The sequence below is a fragment of the Rhynchophorus ferrugineus genome, unplaced genomic scaffold (assembly GCF_030347505.1).
Source record: "Rhynchophorus ferrugineus isolate W39M unplaced genomic scaffold, kcgeb_rfMv2 rfM1, whole genome shotgun sequence".
Taxonomy (NCBI): Eukaryota; Metazoa; Arthropoda; class Insecta; order Coleoptera; family Curculionidae; genus Rhynchophorus; species Rhynchophorus ferrugineus.
Window position 1 is genome coordinate 45,673,922 of NW_027472580.1, and position 17,989 is coordinate 45,691,910.

The 17,989-nt window shown below is 32.0% G+C and overlaps 1 protein-coding gene across 1 annotated transcript in view; it reads right to left on the minus strand.

Moving 5' to 3' along the window:
• LOC143206858 (scavenger receptor cysteine-rich domain-containing protein DMBT1) overlaps window positions 1-17,989 on the minus strand; it is a 180,692-nt gene that overhangs the window by 20,652 nt on the left and 142,051 nt on the right. The window contains exons 7-8 of the mRNA XM_076419672.1: window positions 17,539-17,751; window positions 1,269-1,521 (exon numbers count right to left, since the gene is read on the minus strand). Of these exons, the coding sequence (XP_076275787.1) occupies window positions 1,269-1,521; window positions 17,539-17,751 (466 nt within the window). The remainder of the gene's footprint in view (window positions 1-1,268; window positions 1,522-17,538; window positions 17,752-17,989) is intronic.

Below are 17,989 nucleotides of genomic sequence, written 5' to 3' on the forward strand. Positions count from 1 at the left end.
GTTTTTACTGTTCCACGTATTACTTTTAAGATAATTTATTTCATATTACATTAGAAAAATCTTTAAAATATGTTTTCTGATAGAAAAATTTAGAAGTAAACTCTTTTACGAAATTAGCTTCCCGGAGTATTAAGAAGCACTAGTTCAAAAAATATGATTTTTTTGTTTTTTTTTTTCTCATCAGTATGCATCTAGAAATGAAAATATGCACTTTTTACTATTACTAAAATACGATAATTATTTTTGCATTCTTAAATCAAATAATATTCCGAATACACTCAGTGTTAAATCTATAACTATTTAATGTATAATTTTAATAACTGTACTTGATTTATACAAAAATCATTTGTTTCACAACAAGATATTATATTGAACAAATACCGAATTTATAATAATTCACAGATGTTAAAATTGAAGTTGTAATTGAATATAAAAAGATGGATGATTATTGTAGCTTTCATTCCTTTAACATAAATTCCAAGTTTTAAAAAACACTAAAATAACAAAATTATACTTAATCACAAGTAGTAACTCAATCAAAAAGAAAATAATTTTAGGATTGATAGCAATGTCTCCAACAAATCAAGCGATTGTTGTACTATGCGATGCTTATATTAATATTTAATATTAAATTTTTCATCATTAAAAACTTGCACGTTTCAAACCATTGAGCTTTCCTTTAAAAGAATATAAACTATGTAATATGTTCAATGGATCCGGTTTCAAGTTTCTATAATTATTTTCTATATTATTTTTGATGGCAAGTTTACTAACATTTCCTGGATAAATAATAAAAATAACTTTTGAAACAAGCAAAAAACTTTTAATTATTTTAAAGAGTAATTTGACAGTATCGACGACAAAGTTTTATAATGTCAATAATACAGTTTCTTTATGATTATTAAAAATGGGCAGAATTATATCAAGCAAATTTGAACAAAAAAATATTTTTCAATAATTCCTTAAAATGTCCGAATAATATAAAATATATGAAAACTATAACCTTATAAAGACCGTTAATTAATTTTAACAGGTTTTTCTTTATTGTAGGCTATGAAAAATATAACGAAATATACTGTATGAATGTGACAGTTTGAGTAAAACTTTCTCTTAGTAAAAAACTTGTAAATCTCACTTTTTACGAGTGAAATTAAAAAAAGAAAAAAAAATCACAATTTATATGAAGCATTTAAATGAAAAAACTCAGAAGAGTGTTGGTTAATTCCGGCATCCATTCATCAATATTTATTAAATAATGTTTAACTTACCTTAAAATTAACACAAGTTATAGTCAGAATAACTCTAGCGAATAGTCGTTTATCAGTCACAAACCGATAAAGACAGGTTATGTCTTCGCTAGGCTGGTTTTGTTTGTAGACTAAAGTGTTAAGGGGAGATCGCAGAGTGCCCTTTTTCTGTTTCCAAGAGGCGAATACTTCGTCGCATTGCTTGCCTGGAACTGGTTCACCTAACTTCGTGTTGTTGAAGAAATCGTAATGCGCCCAATAATACAATGAAGACCTTAAACAATAAATACATTTAAATATCAGTAAAACATCTTTATTTGTGTACTATATTAGTGAAAATCAATATATCTCTGAATCAGTCACAATTTAATTGTTAAAGTTTATAGGAGAGATGTTTAATGTATTGCCTGTCGCAATTTTTAAATTCGTTTTAGAATCAGCCAATATTTTCCTTCTCATTTTATTCTATTTAAAACGAGACAGAGTGCTGTCTGATAAATTCGAACGTGTAACCGAACTAGCCTGCCTAAGTTGTATGGTTGTCAAACGTATACAAAATTCTTCAAAACAATAGTGATAAGTGGTTGTAAATAGGCAAACGTTGTTTTAATGCTTTGGTTGTTTTAATAAATTTCAAATCGCTGCTTATTATTATTCTGATTGAAAATTCCTAAGCCATGCAGAACACATTGTGTCTCTAATCAGTTACTTTTTTAAACAGAACGAAATAACGGAGGCCCCCTCTTGTTAGCAAAATTCGTTGGAGAGGTACGAATTTTTGTTGTTAAATATTAATTTGTTGCGATTTGTATTGAAAATATTTTTCAGCTACACTGAATATTAGTTTGGACACGGCCACTGAAATATTTCAAAAAATATATCTGTAAAAATATAATCTTGAATGCATCGAAAAAAAAACCGTTCTCATACGAAGCGGATGACGAATGAATATTTATTTAATGAATGATTAATGAAATGTATAAAAAAATTAGTAGTTTTTCATTACAAACGTAATTTAGTACAATTATTTCAGAGGAAACTGTTAGTCTGAAAAGTATTGAAGAGGTCTAATGGAACTTCCGGATATTGCTTTTAAAATAATACAATTTTTAAAAGCATATAATAAAATGAAGGAAGACTTATTATTTTCATTTATGTATTTAGATGAAACATGGATATTTCAGAATGGAACCAATATACCCAATATACTTATGGCAATATTTACTTACCTACCCACAATGGTTAGAAAGGTGAATGTAGGAATAATAATTGATTAGGTTTTGTTAGTCATAACATTTTTTAATAATTAATTGTAGATATATAGTACATCAGGTTGGAAACAGGAATAGTTAATAACACCTTGAGTTTGGATGAACTCGATCAGGCATATTAAAGAAGAAGTCGACAATAGATTGGAAATTAACAGCTTATTTATTTACTTGAATGAAGCTTCTGAATATGATATGATTCAATGCTGCCAATTTCTAAGACAGGGTGATGAGAGTGCAAAAACAAGTCTTTGTCACCTTTGTGAGTACATAATTAATATATGATAACTGTAGAAAATATTACTTTAGAGTATAAAATATTTATGTGTACATATATGGGTGTAGTTGTTCGGAATATACATGATCATTTAGTTAAAACGTGTCAGGAGAGAATGTATAGTAACTGTTTTGCAGATATGTTAAATAAATTCAGGAGAACGCAGTGATTCAATCTAGTTTTATCAAGAAAAGTGTATACAGGTATTAAGAGAACTAACTAAGGAGAAATATAGTGATGCCAAAATGTTTTTTACAAGGAAACACTCTACCGAAGGTCACAAGAACCAAGCGTAAAAGTTGAATATGCTCTCTAATAAAAGTAAAATATATTACTTGGATATACAATTGTTAATTAATTGGACTAAGACTACAGGAGATACAACTACATAAAAAACGTGTCTAGAACTTTAACTCATAGGTGGTATGAAAAAGAGTTCAATGTAAATATAATCAAACACAACCCTAAAATAAAAACTATCATAACTGTGTACGTAATTCTAGTTTTAAGTCATTCGATAATATATGCATTAGATCTGCTATAACATTAAATTATATATATTTGATAACAGTATGTTAATATTTTATTTAGATTAGAATTTTGTTGTATGTCAAAGCCAAGGTGAACTAAAACTTAAACTAAAACTAATAGTTCATACGGCAATATTGAATGAAATTAAATTTAGATGACGTATGTTCAAAACTTTATTGGATACACTATATAAATATATTCTCTCTATTTTACGCTTCGCTTTTAATTCGCTTTAGCTGGAAGACTTCTGGAACAAAGAAAAAAATCTACAAAGAGCGAAGTTTGCTTGATAAATTTATTTGTTTTGATCGAAAAACCTAATTGAATGAGCTTAATGATTACCGATGAGAATGTAGCTATTGAATTTTAACAATAAATAAGTTAAGTATAATTATATCGCAACACCCCCGATTTTTTTCTTCCAAACAAAAAGTGACAGTGAGTTGCCAACAATGAAATGTCTTTAACTAAGACTAATGAAGGTAATGGTCGTGGTAAAGATCAATCGAGCCAATTTAATGTTAGAATTGTTACAAATGGTACCGACTGTGCGTCGTAAGACGATTGTAATTTGATTTTGATTAGGCCTTATCACTGAAGTATCTGTACTTGATACAACTGATGATTACTGATGAAAATCTACTGCTCTAACTTGAAAACGAGATTTCCCATCGGAGATATATATAAGGAAGAAAAACCAACAGAATTTTATTGGCTCAACAAGAAACGTCTATAAAATTTTAGAGATGAATAATTCCCTAATTTTTCAAGGACAGCGTAGTTCTTAATATTTTTCTCGAGTTGTTCGAAACAAGCTTCAAGTTGGCTACACAAAGTATACCTTTAAAGCTTTAAACGATTGCTACACCCTTTATAACTTCTATTATCTCTTCGTTCGATGAAAATCGTTTACTATGTAATCTCGAAGAAATTGTTTTGCTAGTTTGAAGCTAATTCACGGATAAAATTTGATATGCAATTAAATGGTAACTTCCTCACTCGACTTCTATACTGGCAAACCATAGACATATTATACACATAACTTACCGCGTCTTTAAAATTTTTGAACTAAATTTAGTTTAATCAAGAAATGTTGGTGATATGATATTTTCTACTGTTGAAAATGTGTGCATAGTGATGGTGTATTATTAATTATATCATCTTTCTAAGTTATTAGAGTACTACCTCGAAATATATTTGTTTTTGAAATTTTGTTTAATATATAGGCTTCTATTTTCATATAATAAAAGTGTTTTATTTATGAGACATGACGAATTTTACTCCTTACAAAAACAGCCTCTAAAATATTCAGAAATATTATCCCAGATGTTGAACACGTGCAGGGTGGCAGCAACAACGACCAATGAACGATAACGAAGATCTGGCAAACCCTAGACGTTGATCACGGGTATCATTGAAAGGTATTTGACGTACCACTATCGGCTGTCCAAGTCGTCCTCTTCAGGTCACACTGCACTTCTCTCCCTTTTTCTATACTTATATTTTTTCACATTTTTTATAATGTCAATATATAACGGTTACATTACGTAACACCACTGTTTTTTTTTCATCCTATTTCCGAGTCAACCACCTCCAAACTTACAATATCTAACACAAATTTCACTCACAGAAAACAGAGCCAGATTATTTTTATAAATTTTTCCTTTCAAGGTTTCATAGTTTCCACTAAATTACTGGATAAAACTTAATAATATGATTTTCAAAGAGAAATATACTGAAGCATATTTGAACGAATAATTTTGACATGTAAAATTAAGCGTTATACACAGAATTATATCGGGTTTGGAGAGTCTTATAACTTTTTGAGATTATATTATTTTCAATATCAAATTCTAACACATTTCTGCGATGTCTATAGAAAACTTCATAAAATATATTTGAAGTTTAAAATACCTTGTCGAAAGAAAGTTTAGAGCCTCGCATAAAAGGGCATTCTCAACACTTACACAACCTATTTCTGTTGGAGTTCCATAGAGTAGTGCCTTGCGACCTCTCATGCCACAGTTATCATGCCAAAAGATGTATCTCTGTCTAAGGTTGTAGAAAAGTACAAATAGTTGGCAACAAGATCTACAAATGGACTAGATACTGGAAAATATAGCTTAATAGCTCCATATCTGTCCATGCTAATTTTGCCTTGCAGCGAAATGGCAAAAGCCTAACTATATCATAATCACTTAACGGATTCCTCAAGCAGAATCAGCAAAATATATCGGAATACCTCCTCGGTAGGTTAAATTAGAAACATGTTAGACAAAAAGCAGAGCAGATTAGACTCATAGTCAAGTAAGTGTACTGGTTAGTCGGAAAATACTCTCAAGTTGACCTAAAATAAATGAGATTGATTTATCAGTCAATCATAAAGCCAATTTTAACCTATGGGGTGCAAATATAGGGTTGCACTAACACATCAAACCAACTAGTAATCCAACGCAACCAAAACAAAGTCCTGCGATTAATTACCAATGCTTATCGGCACGTAACCAACGTACGTATGTATATGATCACCTCGAAATTAAATGGATATACGAAGTGATCCAAGATCTCGTCGTAAAACTTGCAATAAGGTTGCTAAATCGCAGCAGCGTGGAAGCAATACAACTACTAGATAACATGAAGGAAATCAGAAGTTTCAGAATCAGAAGCTAACCAAACGGCACGAACGTGTTCAGTGTTAAATGTGTTCTTAGCTTTAGCTTTTTAAGTAGATTAGTTTTATTTTAATTTGGGAAATACATACTGATACATTAAGCCCGTACTCGTCTTACTTGTGTGTTAATGCAAGTACAACAGAACAGTAGTCATGACTACTCTACTGGAAACAAAAAACTAGCATTCATGCATAGTAGTTTAGGAAACATGATTTAACTTATATGTTTTAAAGCGAATATATTCATAAAAAATCAAACAAGTTAATATTTCAATGATATATATTCTTGATCGGTAATCTATTGCCACTTTTCTGGTAAAAAAATATTTCCGTCGCTGAAAAACTTTTGAGATGCTTCTTTTGAAACCAGCTTCACATAATTAAGGGAATTTTATAGAGATCAGAAATAAATGGTAGTAGGATAGATCGAGGTCCATACTATACGGTTGGTGCATTAAAACCAGCCAGTCTCTGTTAAATCTTGCTTAATATTCAGTAAGGATGTAGGTAACCTAGTGTTACCGTGAAGTTGAAGATAAGGCCATCCCTATCGAACAATTCTAGACGTTTTTTAAACGACTGCTTTACTTACATTCTTTTCTGACAGCAGGTGAATTAAGATTTTGGCTAAGTTCGAGCACCTCATGATAAAAAACTCCCTTCCAGCCCCAACAAACATTTAACATTATCTTCCTTGATGCCAATGCAGGCTTTGAAATTGCACTAAAGCTTCTCCAGGTCTCGCACATGCACATGCTTATAAATTCAGGTTAACTTTTCGACTCGATCAGATCGGAATGATTCTTAAGGTTATTTGATGCCCTGAACTCAGATCTTCAATCTATATGTCAAGATTGGTTCCAGATTTCGAGTTCGCGCATTGTTGCAACACTGTGCTCTTATAATGGCTGTCAGGTGATGATATTACATTAAAGTTGTGGACACGTGAAAATGCAGATACAACGTTGCAAAGTCGATTCAATGTGTTATTGTTATATTTGTGCATGTTGACATGACAACTACAGTCAGGGATGGGTATTGGCAGTACTTTGGTTTAGCTTTAGTAAATACTGACAAGCGAGGGATACCTATTTTGTTTTATAACGTATGAAGAATGAAGTTGTCTAAGAGGTCACTTGGTGATAATGTATATTTTTCATTTCTTGTACCTGTCACGGACAGAACAGGAAAATTATGTAGATCATTGCTACTCTCGCTCGACGAATGTTGGCGATATAAATGCAAAGAAATAACATAGTATAAATAATCCTATGTATCATCAGTCTCGAAGCCAGTTCCACATACGCACAGTGGACTATTTCCAATTTGTCCAGGTGCAAGCGCAAAAAATATTCTAGCAAATGTGTTCATCATTAGCGAGCAATGAAATATATTTCAAAAAGAACATTTAATTTATTAAGGAATATTTGTCATGCCTGATATTCGAAAACTAATGGCTAACGGAGAGTTTTCAAATTGTTGAACTTCCGATGAAGCAGTAGCATGGACATCGTTTCGAAGTATTGTTCAAAATTTTCTGGGTAAACACAAATCACTGGATACCGGTACCACAATATTGAAGCTTGAATTTCTCTCAAATATATTTTCTACATTCACATATTAATTTTTTCTCGCAAAACATGGTCTGCACGAAACAGATCCCAAGCAGTATAAGAGACTCAGTTTAACCTCTGCTAATTTTTATATTTATACTATTAAATTCAGTAAATGACCGTTAACGGTCAATAATTGTAAAATAATACATTAGTTGAATATTTCGAATACTGGAATTAATATAAAAGAACGGGCTGATGATTTGGATTCAGTTTCCCAGTTTACCCAGCTTGGTAAAGCAGTTTCTTTTGGTTGTTCAGGTCCAAAGCCGATTATAGTTGTATTATTTTTATACTTCAACCTTTTAACCTCCGTATTCATTCGTTCTAAAGTTAACTCGATTTCGTTTCAGCTGCAATTAACATATACACACTCAGTCTTTTAAATTATTCCCTCTTTCTCACATGGAACCTAAATATCAAACATTATTAATTAAATATCAGTATTTTGGTATCCAGTTGGTATATGTAAATAATTAAAAACTATTTTATGATACCTGCTCTTTACCAGAACATAAGCAATCTTGATACAGTCATTTACTTAACCACTTACCATCATAAACCCGACACAATTGGTTCAGTGTTTAATTCAAACATCATATCCCAACTATAATTTTCCCTCTGGTATTACCCATAACTTGAAATTATAATATTTTCAGTGTTTTTCTACAAAACTGTTGTAAATTTTAATATTATGTTTACACGAGCAGAGCTTAAAACACCAAAATCCGATCTTATAAATTATGCTAAACCTCACCAACTACAGAGGTTTTTTTTCATTTTCCACATTCAGCGAAAAGTTATAAAGCGGCAGGAGTCCTTTACCAGCAAGTTTCGGTTCGCGATTGTTTTTCCATATACTTTCAAGACAATTTTACAATCATAAAACAAGTCGGATCAGTCTGTTTGCGGAAAATTAGGTCGCCCTCATAAACTGCAGTAAATCTTCTCTCGGATAACTTTTGATTCTGTTTGCCAGAAAGTTCGACACGAATCGACCGACGTTCCGACTTTCGTTCGATGCTTAATAAATAAAAGAGAAATTCCGAATCAGTTTCCGTCATCTCTTTTTTATTATTTGACGGTACTGTGTCCAGAAGAACGATTATTAAATAAATTCTCAATATTTTTGGTAAACATGGAATAAACGTACATGTTATATGTGTATGTTATTTTTGGTCTTTTTTTATTGGTATCGCTATACAATTTATACAAAATACTACGAAACCTAATTAACATAAATAACAGCTTTCCTTGCTTTAGGATAAGTTTTACAAGACTTAGTTCACACTAATAAACATTGGTTGCTCTTCGCTATTTCTTACGCAAAGTTGATGTTGATTAATTTTGATGTTGATTCTGCAATTAAGTTTCCTGTCATTATTGCAATATTGTCCACAACTAGACCAGTTTATACATTTTAGTTACTGACAAGTCAATTATATATACACTATTTGTATATTACTAGCCTGCCATTAACAATTGTTCTATTGCATATTTTATTTTACGTTTACAACACATTAGAATCTTAATTTATATACTAATTTAGCAGTATTTTTTGTACTTGGATCAATTCACAAACAAGACAGGTGCGGGATAAATATATAAATATGTATTTCCAAAATTAAAATAAAATATAGATTGAATAATTCCGCAGATCCATTTAATTTCCAGGTTATTGTGTTGGTATGAAACGATAAGCATAGGTAATCGAAAAATATTGTTTTGGCTACGTTTAATTACTGGTCGGTTTGATGTTTTAGTGCAACTCCATATTTGCACCCCAAATCCTAATAGGTCTTACTATTAACTAATAAATTAATGGTTTTGACCTTAGGCTCAATTCGGAGTATTTACCGATTAAGCAATACAGTTGTTTAATTTGTACTTGATTTACTCAGCTTCTTGTCTAATCTGATGTTTCCATTTTAATTCATCACTGAAATGGATACCGAAGCATGTCACTGATTCTGCTGGAGAAGTTGGGTTAAGGCGTCAGAACGGTTTTCGCATAGACCTTGTGTTGAAGGTTTTGATAGTGGCGGGTTGGAATTCCACTTGGGTATGGTTGTAAATTTACGTTTATGTTTCTGTGATTGTCCTTAGGCAACATACCAGTCACGTCAGTAACCAGACTGGGTAACACCGGATGGTCTCTAAATTGGTTTTTCGCCAGTCAGTAAGTTTAACGCCTAGAACCATGGTTCAAAGCTCAGATTAAGAAGTAGGTCCAGATAAAGCCTTAGTTGATCAAAGGAAGACTTTGAGATATAAGAATAAATATTAATACTGGTTAATACTTAGGTCTTTTTATTATTTTTGGTTATTGCCGTATTGTTGGAATCATGAAAGAATAAAGTCAGGTTCTGATCAAATAATTCTATCAATATTATAAGAACATAGATATTTACTATCATAAAGATTTTATATATTCAGTAATGGCAATAAATTATTGTACCCGTTTTTCGAGAGGGCTTAGAAAACAAAAATTATTAATTTACTTCAAAATATTAGTTTATTTAATGGAAAAAAGAGGCGACTGAACTGAAAGCTGAACGACAATACAAAGTGACATTGAGGGTTAAAAACAGAGCAGCCTGTCTCACTTATTCACCATTCAGGTAGTCAAAAGAAAAAACAGATAACTGGATGGTTTGGGCCGTATTAAATAACACCTTTCTTCTAAAGAAACGGCCACAGGGATATACATGGTCTTTATTCGTCCGCCAATTTGCCTTTGAAGATCTTCGATGTGGCATTGTTTCTACTCATATTTCTATGGTATACTTTATGGAATGTTTTCCCAGGTTTGGTGACTATATATTCCAGTAGTCAACGGTTAAAAAAACTGAGGAACTGCAACCCGCACTTAGTGGCCGTTCACCCAGAACTGCAAGATTCTGCTCAATTTCGAGTAAGCTATCTTAATTTACAAGTTCAGTCCGCCTTTGGTAGTCCTACACCTTGAACTTTGATGCATATGCCGGGAATACACGGACTGGAGTTGTTTTTAAAGCTTGAATGTTTTCTGAATGTTACTTGGAACAGTTTAAGGTTAGGGGTCGTTGAGCACCTTTAATTCACCTTTAGTGATGCAACAACTTGAGCTGCAATACTTTTTGCCGAACACCACTTAACAACACCAAGAAACAATACGAACAAATTGATTAGTTTATGGCTAGAATTCGTTGAGTACCATTAGTCCACCTTTCGTGACCTTACAGCTTCAGATGCGATACTTTTGCACAAATTCCACTGCATCAAGAAATGCTTCGAACAACTGCGGTATAATTTCCAATCCAATATCAACCTGTGTTCTTTTCTTGATAATTAATTTGATTTGATTGAATAAATTAAAAAGAGTTTAAAAGGTTAATATGTGAGAAGTCTAGAAAACAAAAACCAATAATATATTAAAATATTATTTTAATTAATGGAAAGTGGAGTCGACTGGTTGATCAACGGACACATAATTCCCAAGATGAGGAGAGCTCAGTTATGTCGAAATTCCGAAAACATATTCCAGATTGATAATATAAATGTTAAAGATACAATTTGAGATTTAGTGAATTATAATTTGATGAATTTGATCTTAGGCGTAGAATATAACAAATCCGCTTATAACCTTAAAAACAAACTATTACATCAAAAAAGAATAGAAATTGATTCCTTGAATTTTTAATATGATAGTTATAATAGAAAATTAAGGGAAATAGAAGCGAGTGATAAATCAGTACATGCAAGCATGTTCAAACCATCTGCGTCTCTGAGTTTGTTTCTCAACTGATTGTCACAGATAAAAAACTTCATTCTTAATAGGATGTCAGAGCGGTTTTTGGTTGTGATTTTAACATTCCCTATCTTCCATAGGCACAATGTTAGTGAAGCAGAAACTCCTGAAGCATGGTCGATTCGACTTATTGTTTGGCATTATTGGCAGTCGATGCCACTTTACCGATCCCAAATACTTGAATTCCTACTCTAAATAGATTGCGAAAATTACCGACAATATTTTGGCTTTTTCTTCATTAATTCTCATATGCTATACGGCTTTGCAGTACGAACTATATCATGAAAAATGCTAGAAGCGAATATGGCCCTATCATCAAATCGGTCAATGGAAAAAAAATTTCAAATGATAAATCATTTCGCACTCGCACACAACTGACGGAACCATGCCAACAAGACTCCTGAGGAAATTTAATAACGTTTCATAATTTGTTCAGCTTCCAAAACAATTTCGACAAAAGCGTTTTCAAATACTAATGTTATATATTAATTGAATTTTCTCTGTAAAAAAAAGGTGAAATAAGAGTTTAAAATTATAAAAGAGTTACTTTTTTTACGTTTCCTTTTAACGAGCGACCTATATTTCATTTGCCAATTTCGCTTTCTGCTTTCTTAATGAGATTTCAATTATACGTCTGGCAATTGGTTCTTATAGATTGTTTTCGACCTGATGTCGCTGTTCTCAATGGAAAATTATTATTGATTTGAAGTTTTTCATTTTAATTTGGGAGTGCTGAATATGCCACTGAAAAAATTCAACAAAAATTCAAGGAGAGAAAATGGGCGCAAAAATAATTGACTGAAAATATTATTTCGAAACAATACCTAGAATTCACTGCCTGTCAGGTAAAAAAGAACTGGAACTAGAACATTTTTGTTACTGGTAATAGAAAATTAATGTACTATGATTGTCGAAGAGCAAAAAGTCAGTCGTAAAAAAGTTATTCCAGGAGAGTCATACACATCGATACAGAAACGGATTTTTCATGTCCATATAGTGGGGTAAGCAAGGTGCAGTGTAATACGGGCTGCTAAAACCGAGTGAAATGATTACTGCAGATGCCTGCCGATGACAAATGAAAAGATTAAACCGCTTATTCTCTCTAAAAAGACCAGCAATAGCAGGTAGCAGATGGAATGTAATCCTCTTTTATAATAATGCTTGCTCAGACGTTGCAAGAGGTGTGAAAGACACTGCTCCAACTTGACTAGAAAGTTCTGCCGCATCCAGCGTACTCACCAAACTTATCGCCTTTTGATTACCGCTTGTTTAGATCTATGGCTTGGCTGACAAACGGTTTCCAAATGTTGAAAGAGTGCAAAAGTATATCGTTAAATAGAAATATTGAGTAATATGATCTATAGTAATTATAATATCATATATTTCATATTAACATTGATAAATTTTGACACAAAAAACAATTATATAACTGAACGTAAAATTTTCATGAAATATATATATATTTTTAAATCGAGTGCAGTTTACAAATTGCTCTTGGGCTAATGAATATTTTGTAATAGCGTTTTTGCTTAAAATATATGTACGGATAGAACTGCGCAATATAAAATAATTGTTGAAATTATTAAAATACCCGCGAATTTTCCAAAAAGCACGACGCACTTTATAAAGCGAGAAATATATATTCCAAACGGCTATTAAAAACTGCTTTTGAATAAAATGAAATAATATGCAAATACAAATTCGCCTTTCTATGAATAATCATGAGCTTAATTTTTATCATATCAAAATCCAGGTAGTCGTAATTAGGATTATCCAACGGAAAGAAGTTTGTGTGCGTGGTTTTATTCTCTTTTTGTATGGAAAAACAGTTTATTAATATATTTTTTATTTAACAGTAAGCCAGCAGCATTTATTTTGCATAGGGGCTATTAATTAAATTGAAGGAATTAAATTAAATAATTTAAAGATTTGTTTTTAATTTTAAATTTTATTGTTAATATATATTGAATTGTGTAATAATTCATACAAATTATTATTGTGGATGGATACCAACGTTTTTTTGACATCATACAATATAAAGTGTTCAACATATCATATATAATTATCAGAAAAAAATATCACAACTGATAAATATACTTTTATATTAATAGTTTCTGAACACTTTCCACAAATGAAATTTGACCGTAATGACATATAGTAAAAGAGAATCCTAATAAGAATGTTTTGACATGAATATAGCTATAGAAGTGTTCAATCCAATATGGCATAACTTGTTATTAATATCTAAATTAATATCAGGCTAATATAACAAAAAGAAACAAAAATATTGGAAGAAGATATATATATATATATATATATATATATACATACATTTATATTGTATTTATTATATATTATGTATTTTATATCTTGTAAACCTTTTTTGATATTGGGTTAGTTTCTATTTAAGAGAAAGGAGAACTCTCTTCTGCGCCATGGCAATCCGTTTCGGAACAATAAGCCACTGAGTAGTCCATCTTCTAGACCGTTTATTATTGTCTTTTTTTGCTGAGAGCTTTAATCTGAGGTCGCAGCTCCCATCCTTCTGTATGAAAAATTCTTGAGCCTAACGTGCTCATTGAGGAATATTGAGCATGCTCCTTAAAGCTTTGCTCTGAAACCTTTCTAATATTTCTATATTGCTATTGCTTTCTGTGCTCCATAATTGAATTCCGTATGTATAGATTGGGCTGATGATGAATTTGTAAACCATCATTTTCCTCTCATTGCTTAAATGGGACTAACGACCTGTTAACCAATTCACAATATGAAGCCAGCTGTCAAATTGTTTACGTTTCGCCAAGATTCGCTTCTGACAAGTTAACTTATGATCCAAGTAAAGTCCAAGTATTTTGCGTATTCCTCTTATGAGATGTTTTCGTTTTATAATTTTACCGACAGACAGGTCTCTCTTCTCAGAAAGTAAGTAACATGAGTGGATTTCATTTGGTTTGCCTTTATTTTCGATTAGTTAAACCGTTTGTCGATTTTATTCAGATATCATGGGAGTTGGAAAGAAGCAGTTATTGGGTCAGAATGCACCGAGAGGACGGCGTCGTGAGTGACTCTGTCGTCAGCGTAAGTGGCAGTCATTGCGTCCTTCCTAGTTGGAAAGTCCACGGTGTAAATCAAGTATAACTTCGGTTAAAGTTTCTACTGTTCAAATATGATATAATGAGAATTTTAAATTAATGCGTATGTAATGCATTAGCAGTATAGTAGTATAATCACGAAGTATAAGTAAAAGTAGTTAGAAACAGTTAAACGGATGCCCTTTTATATTTCTTTACATAAAATAACAACTTTTCTTTTAGTATTGCTGAGTTATTTATTGTATATAGACATTCATTCAGAAATAATATTTTATGCAGCTGCTCCACCAACCCAAATGTTGGTTTTGGGTTTCAGTTATTTAAAAGTGGCGAGTTTGATGTTACTGCTAAGGAATTTCGAAAAAAATTTGACGACAACTAATTGAAATACTTATTTGGATAACAACCCAGCTGAAGCTTTACCAGCTACCCAGATAAATAAATGTATTCTGTGACGTAATTGGCGACGAAAATGGTTGGACAGAACCACTACGACAACTCCTAGTGCTAAGTGTTAGGTCAGGAGGTCATCAACTAAAATGGTATCTTCATGGTCATAAAGTCTTACTGTGTATATAGCGGGATCGTCAAGGTGTAGTGTGTTACGATCTGCTAAAACCCAATGAAACTGTTACTGTAGAAGTTTACCGACGTTTACAGTAACATTTTCAATTGAACAAATTGAACCTATTGTTATCAAACCAACATCGTCCTTTTTTGACATGGTATAGCCATGTTGAGAACCAAAACACAGGAAAGAAAATTATTTGAAAGGCAAATATTTTGCTTTAAAGAGATCAAAAATCTAATCAAACAAACAAAAATCTAACAAATTATGGATGTTTCTCTGCTAGATTATATTAAAGTGAGCCGATTAAGATGTGACAATCAGGGCACAGTTGAGGAATAAATCCAGAAACACAGATTACGGTAAAAGGAAAGGTCAATTAATTCCTCATATACTTAAAGGGCGAAATTAATCTTTTAGCTGAAAGAGGTAACAAGAGTCTGGTACTGTCCAAGCCAGAACATTCTTAATCCTGTGACAACAGCAGCGTCTAAACGGTGGTTGAAAAACTCGACTATTGTTGTTTGACCGAAAACCCGATTTTGTTTTCAATCTACTCCTTTGGCAGTCAATTTATCCTTTCACCATTGTTGTCCCAAATGTTGATTCAACTCATAGCACATTCTCAACTTCTTTAAGAATTGGAGGGTTTATATCAAATAATACTTGCAGTTTTTGTCTTGAGCCTTTTTTTGATCCTATTTATTGTTTATCATTAATGTCAAAATAATTATTTTTAATTACGAAAGTAGTGTTGGAAATCAAATATTTTCGGCAGTTTATATTAGCGTATGTATTAAATACAATATTAAAATAATTCATCACAGATAAATATAGAAATATGAAATTTGATAAGGGCTTCGTAGACATCACAATATTAACCATATAACCAAATGCATTTAATAATATTATGTATTTATTATATTGATATATAATTATTGTACTGTATTAATAATATAATCATATTGTATTGTATTAAAAAGGCCGTTTCGCCTGCTTACCAATTGATGTTTGTCTGATGACGATATTATGGCTATCAAATGGCATTCGGTTAAATTCTGTTTTAATCATTTTTGTATGATTGTGTGTATTTTGATTGTGAGCACAACGCTTATGAATTTCCGCATCTGTATTACCCATAAAATAAATTGAATTGTGAGAATAGATAATCTACATCTGGTAATGGTAATAACGCGCTCCTAGTAAGAGATACTTTTGTCGTTGTAACTGCAATTGTTTAAGATTGCTTAAGAACTTATTTCTGATACAAATTTGAATAATACCATTGTGTATGTCAGATTGGATATGTGAACGGGTATATATGAATAGTTATATTTTAGAATTTTGGCCAAGAAGTGGTCATTATATTCATCCCAAAATGTAATGAACGTAATAAATCTGGTGGTGGGGCCTATTGTGATAATATTAGTTTTCTATTGGCACAACATTTTGCAGTATATTCACCGCTATATTTTAACAACTTACAATATTGACAAAAGTTTGTCATTTCCGCCCATGTAACTAATTTGTTGGCATCACATTTACCGGACCATGGAATGCTGCTTGTTCTTGGATCGCAGGAGCATTGCTTCTGTTCAATTTCAGTACTCCGAACTCGCTGATGTTGTGTTTTATGTGCATAAACTCGTTTCTAGGCCTAACCATTTCTTTTCCAGCCACTCTCGAACTCAGTTGTGAGATACTCTCTGGTCATCAGGTAGCTATTTCTACTTAGGTAGCTCTTCACACATTTGGAGGACTTCAACGATATAAGTCGATATACGTGAAAGAGAGCTCTGACGAACTAAATTCCTGACTAAATAATAACAAATGTGAAATATTTCTATAAAATATGCTCTACCATAAATAGTCACTACATAATTCAACTCTATCCTTGGCAAATGTTTACCTATTTTCACTTGATTTTCATGTCATCGATGATCGTTTCTGATCTAATCAGGAAATAATTACATATTTATGTAATATAAATCGTCATTATAGGTCAACATTTTTAGTCACAAAATAAATTTCTGGACGCATCCATAAATAAATTACAACCAACAACTATGTTGCTCCTTTGTGAGAGTGAAACCCTCGAGGACAGTAACACTTTGTTCGGGAAAGTAAAATTGTTATTTCTACTATTTTCCTAACAATTATTCAATATTTTTCACCACATAAACCACATAAACACGAATATTGCAAGGCTGGAATTAATCAAATCGGGCCAGTCGTTCTCGAGTTTTAGCGAGTCTAACGAACAGCAATTCATTTTTATGTACACAGAAGATTATCATATTTTTAATATTTTTAAGTCATTTTAACAGAATACTCAATGCATTATATTATACGTCGTTAAAAATAAGTAGTTTCAAGGGGATTAGTGGATCCTAGCGGATCGAGTTATAATCAAGTAAAATAATTCTCAGCTATCCCGAAACCACTCGACTCGCAATTTGAACGACACGATTTCCAACTTACCCGCTATAACTGCCCGTTTTGCTCTCGAAGCGAACGTAAAGGGAATTCCCGGTGGACACGAAGTCGTGCTTCTCCATCGCCTTCGAGAAGGTGTCGCAAAACGTCTTGATTATCTTGGAGTCGTCGGCCCAGGAAGCGTCGTAGAGGGTCAGCGATTCGCCACAATCGCCATCGGTTGGCTGGATAGGCGACTCGATCCGATTAATTCGGAAACTGAAAATAGTTTTAACGGTCAGAAATTGTATATTAAAAACAAAGAAATGAAAGAAAGTATAAGGCAGATAAAATGTATTTTGTTACTACTACACACAATAAAATGACTGTGGCTTAAAATATCGTTTTAAATAAATTATTAATTTATTTATAGATAGCTCTAAGAAAGATTTCTTACGTGTCAAATATCGATATAAGTTACGTTATATGGTGCGATTAATACGGCACCAGACGTTAT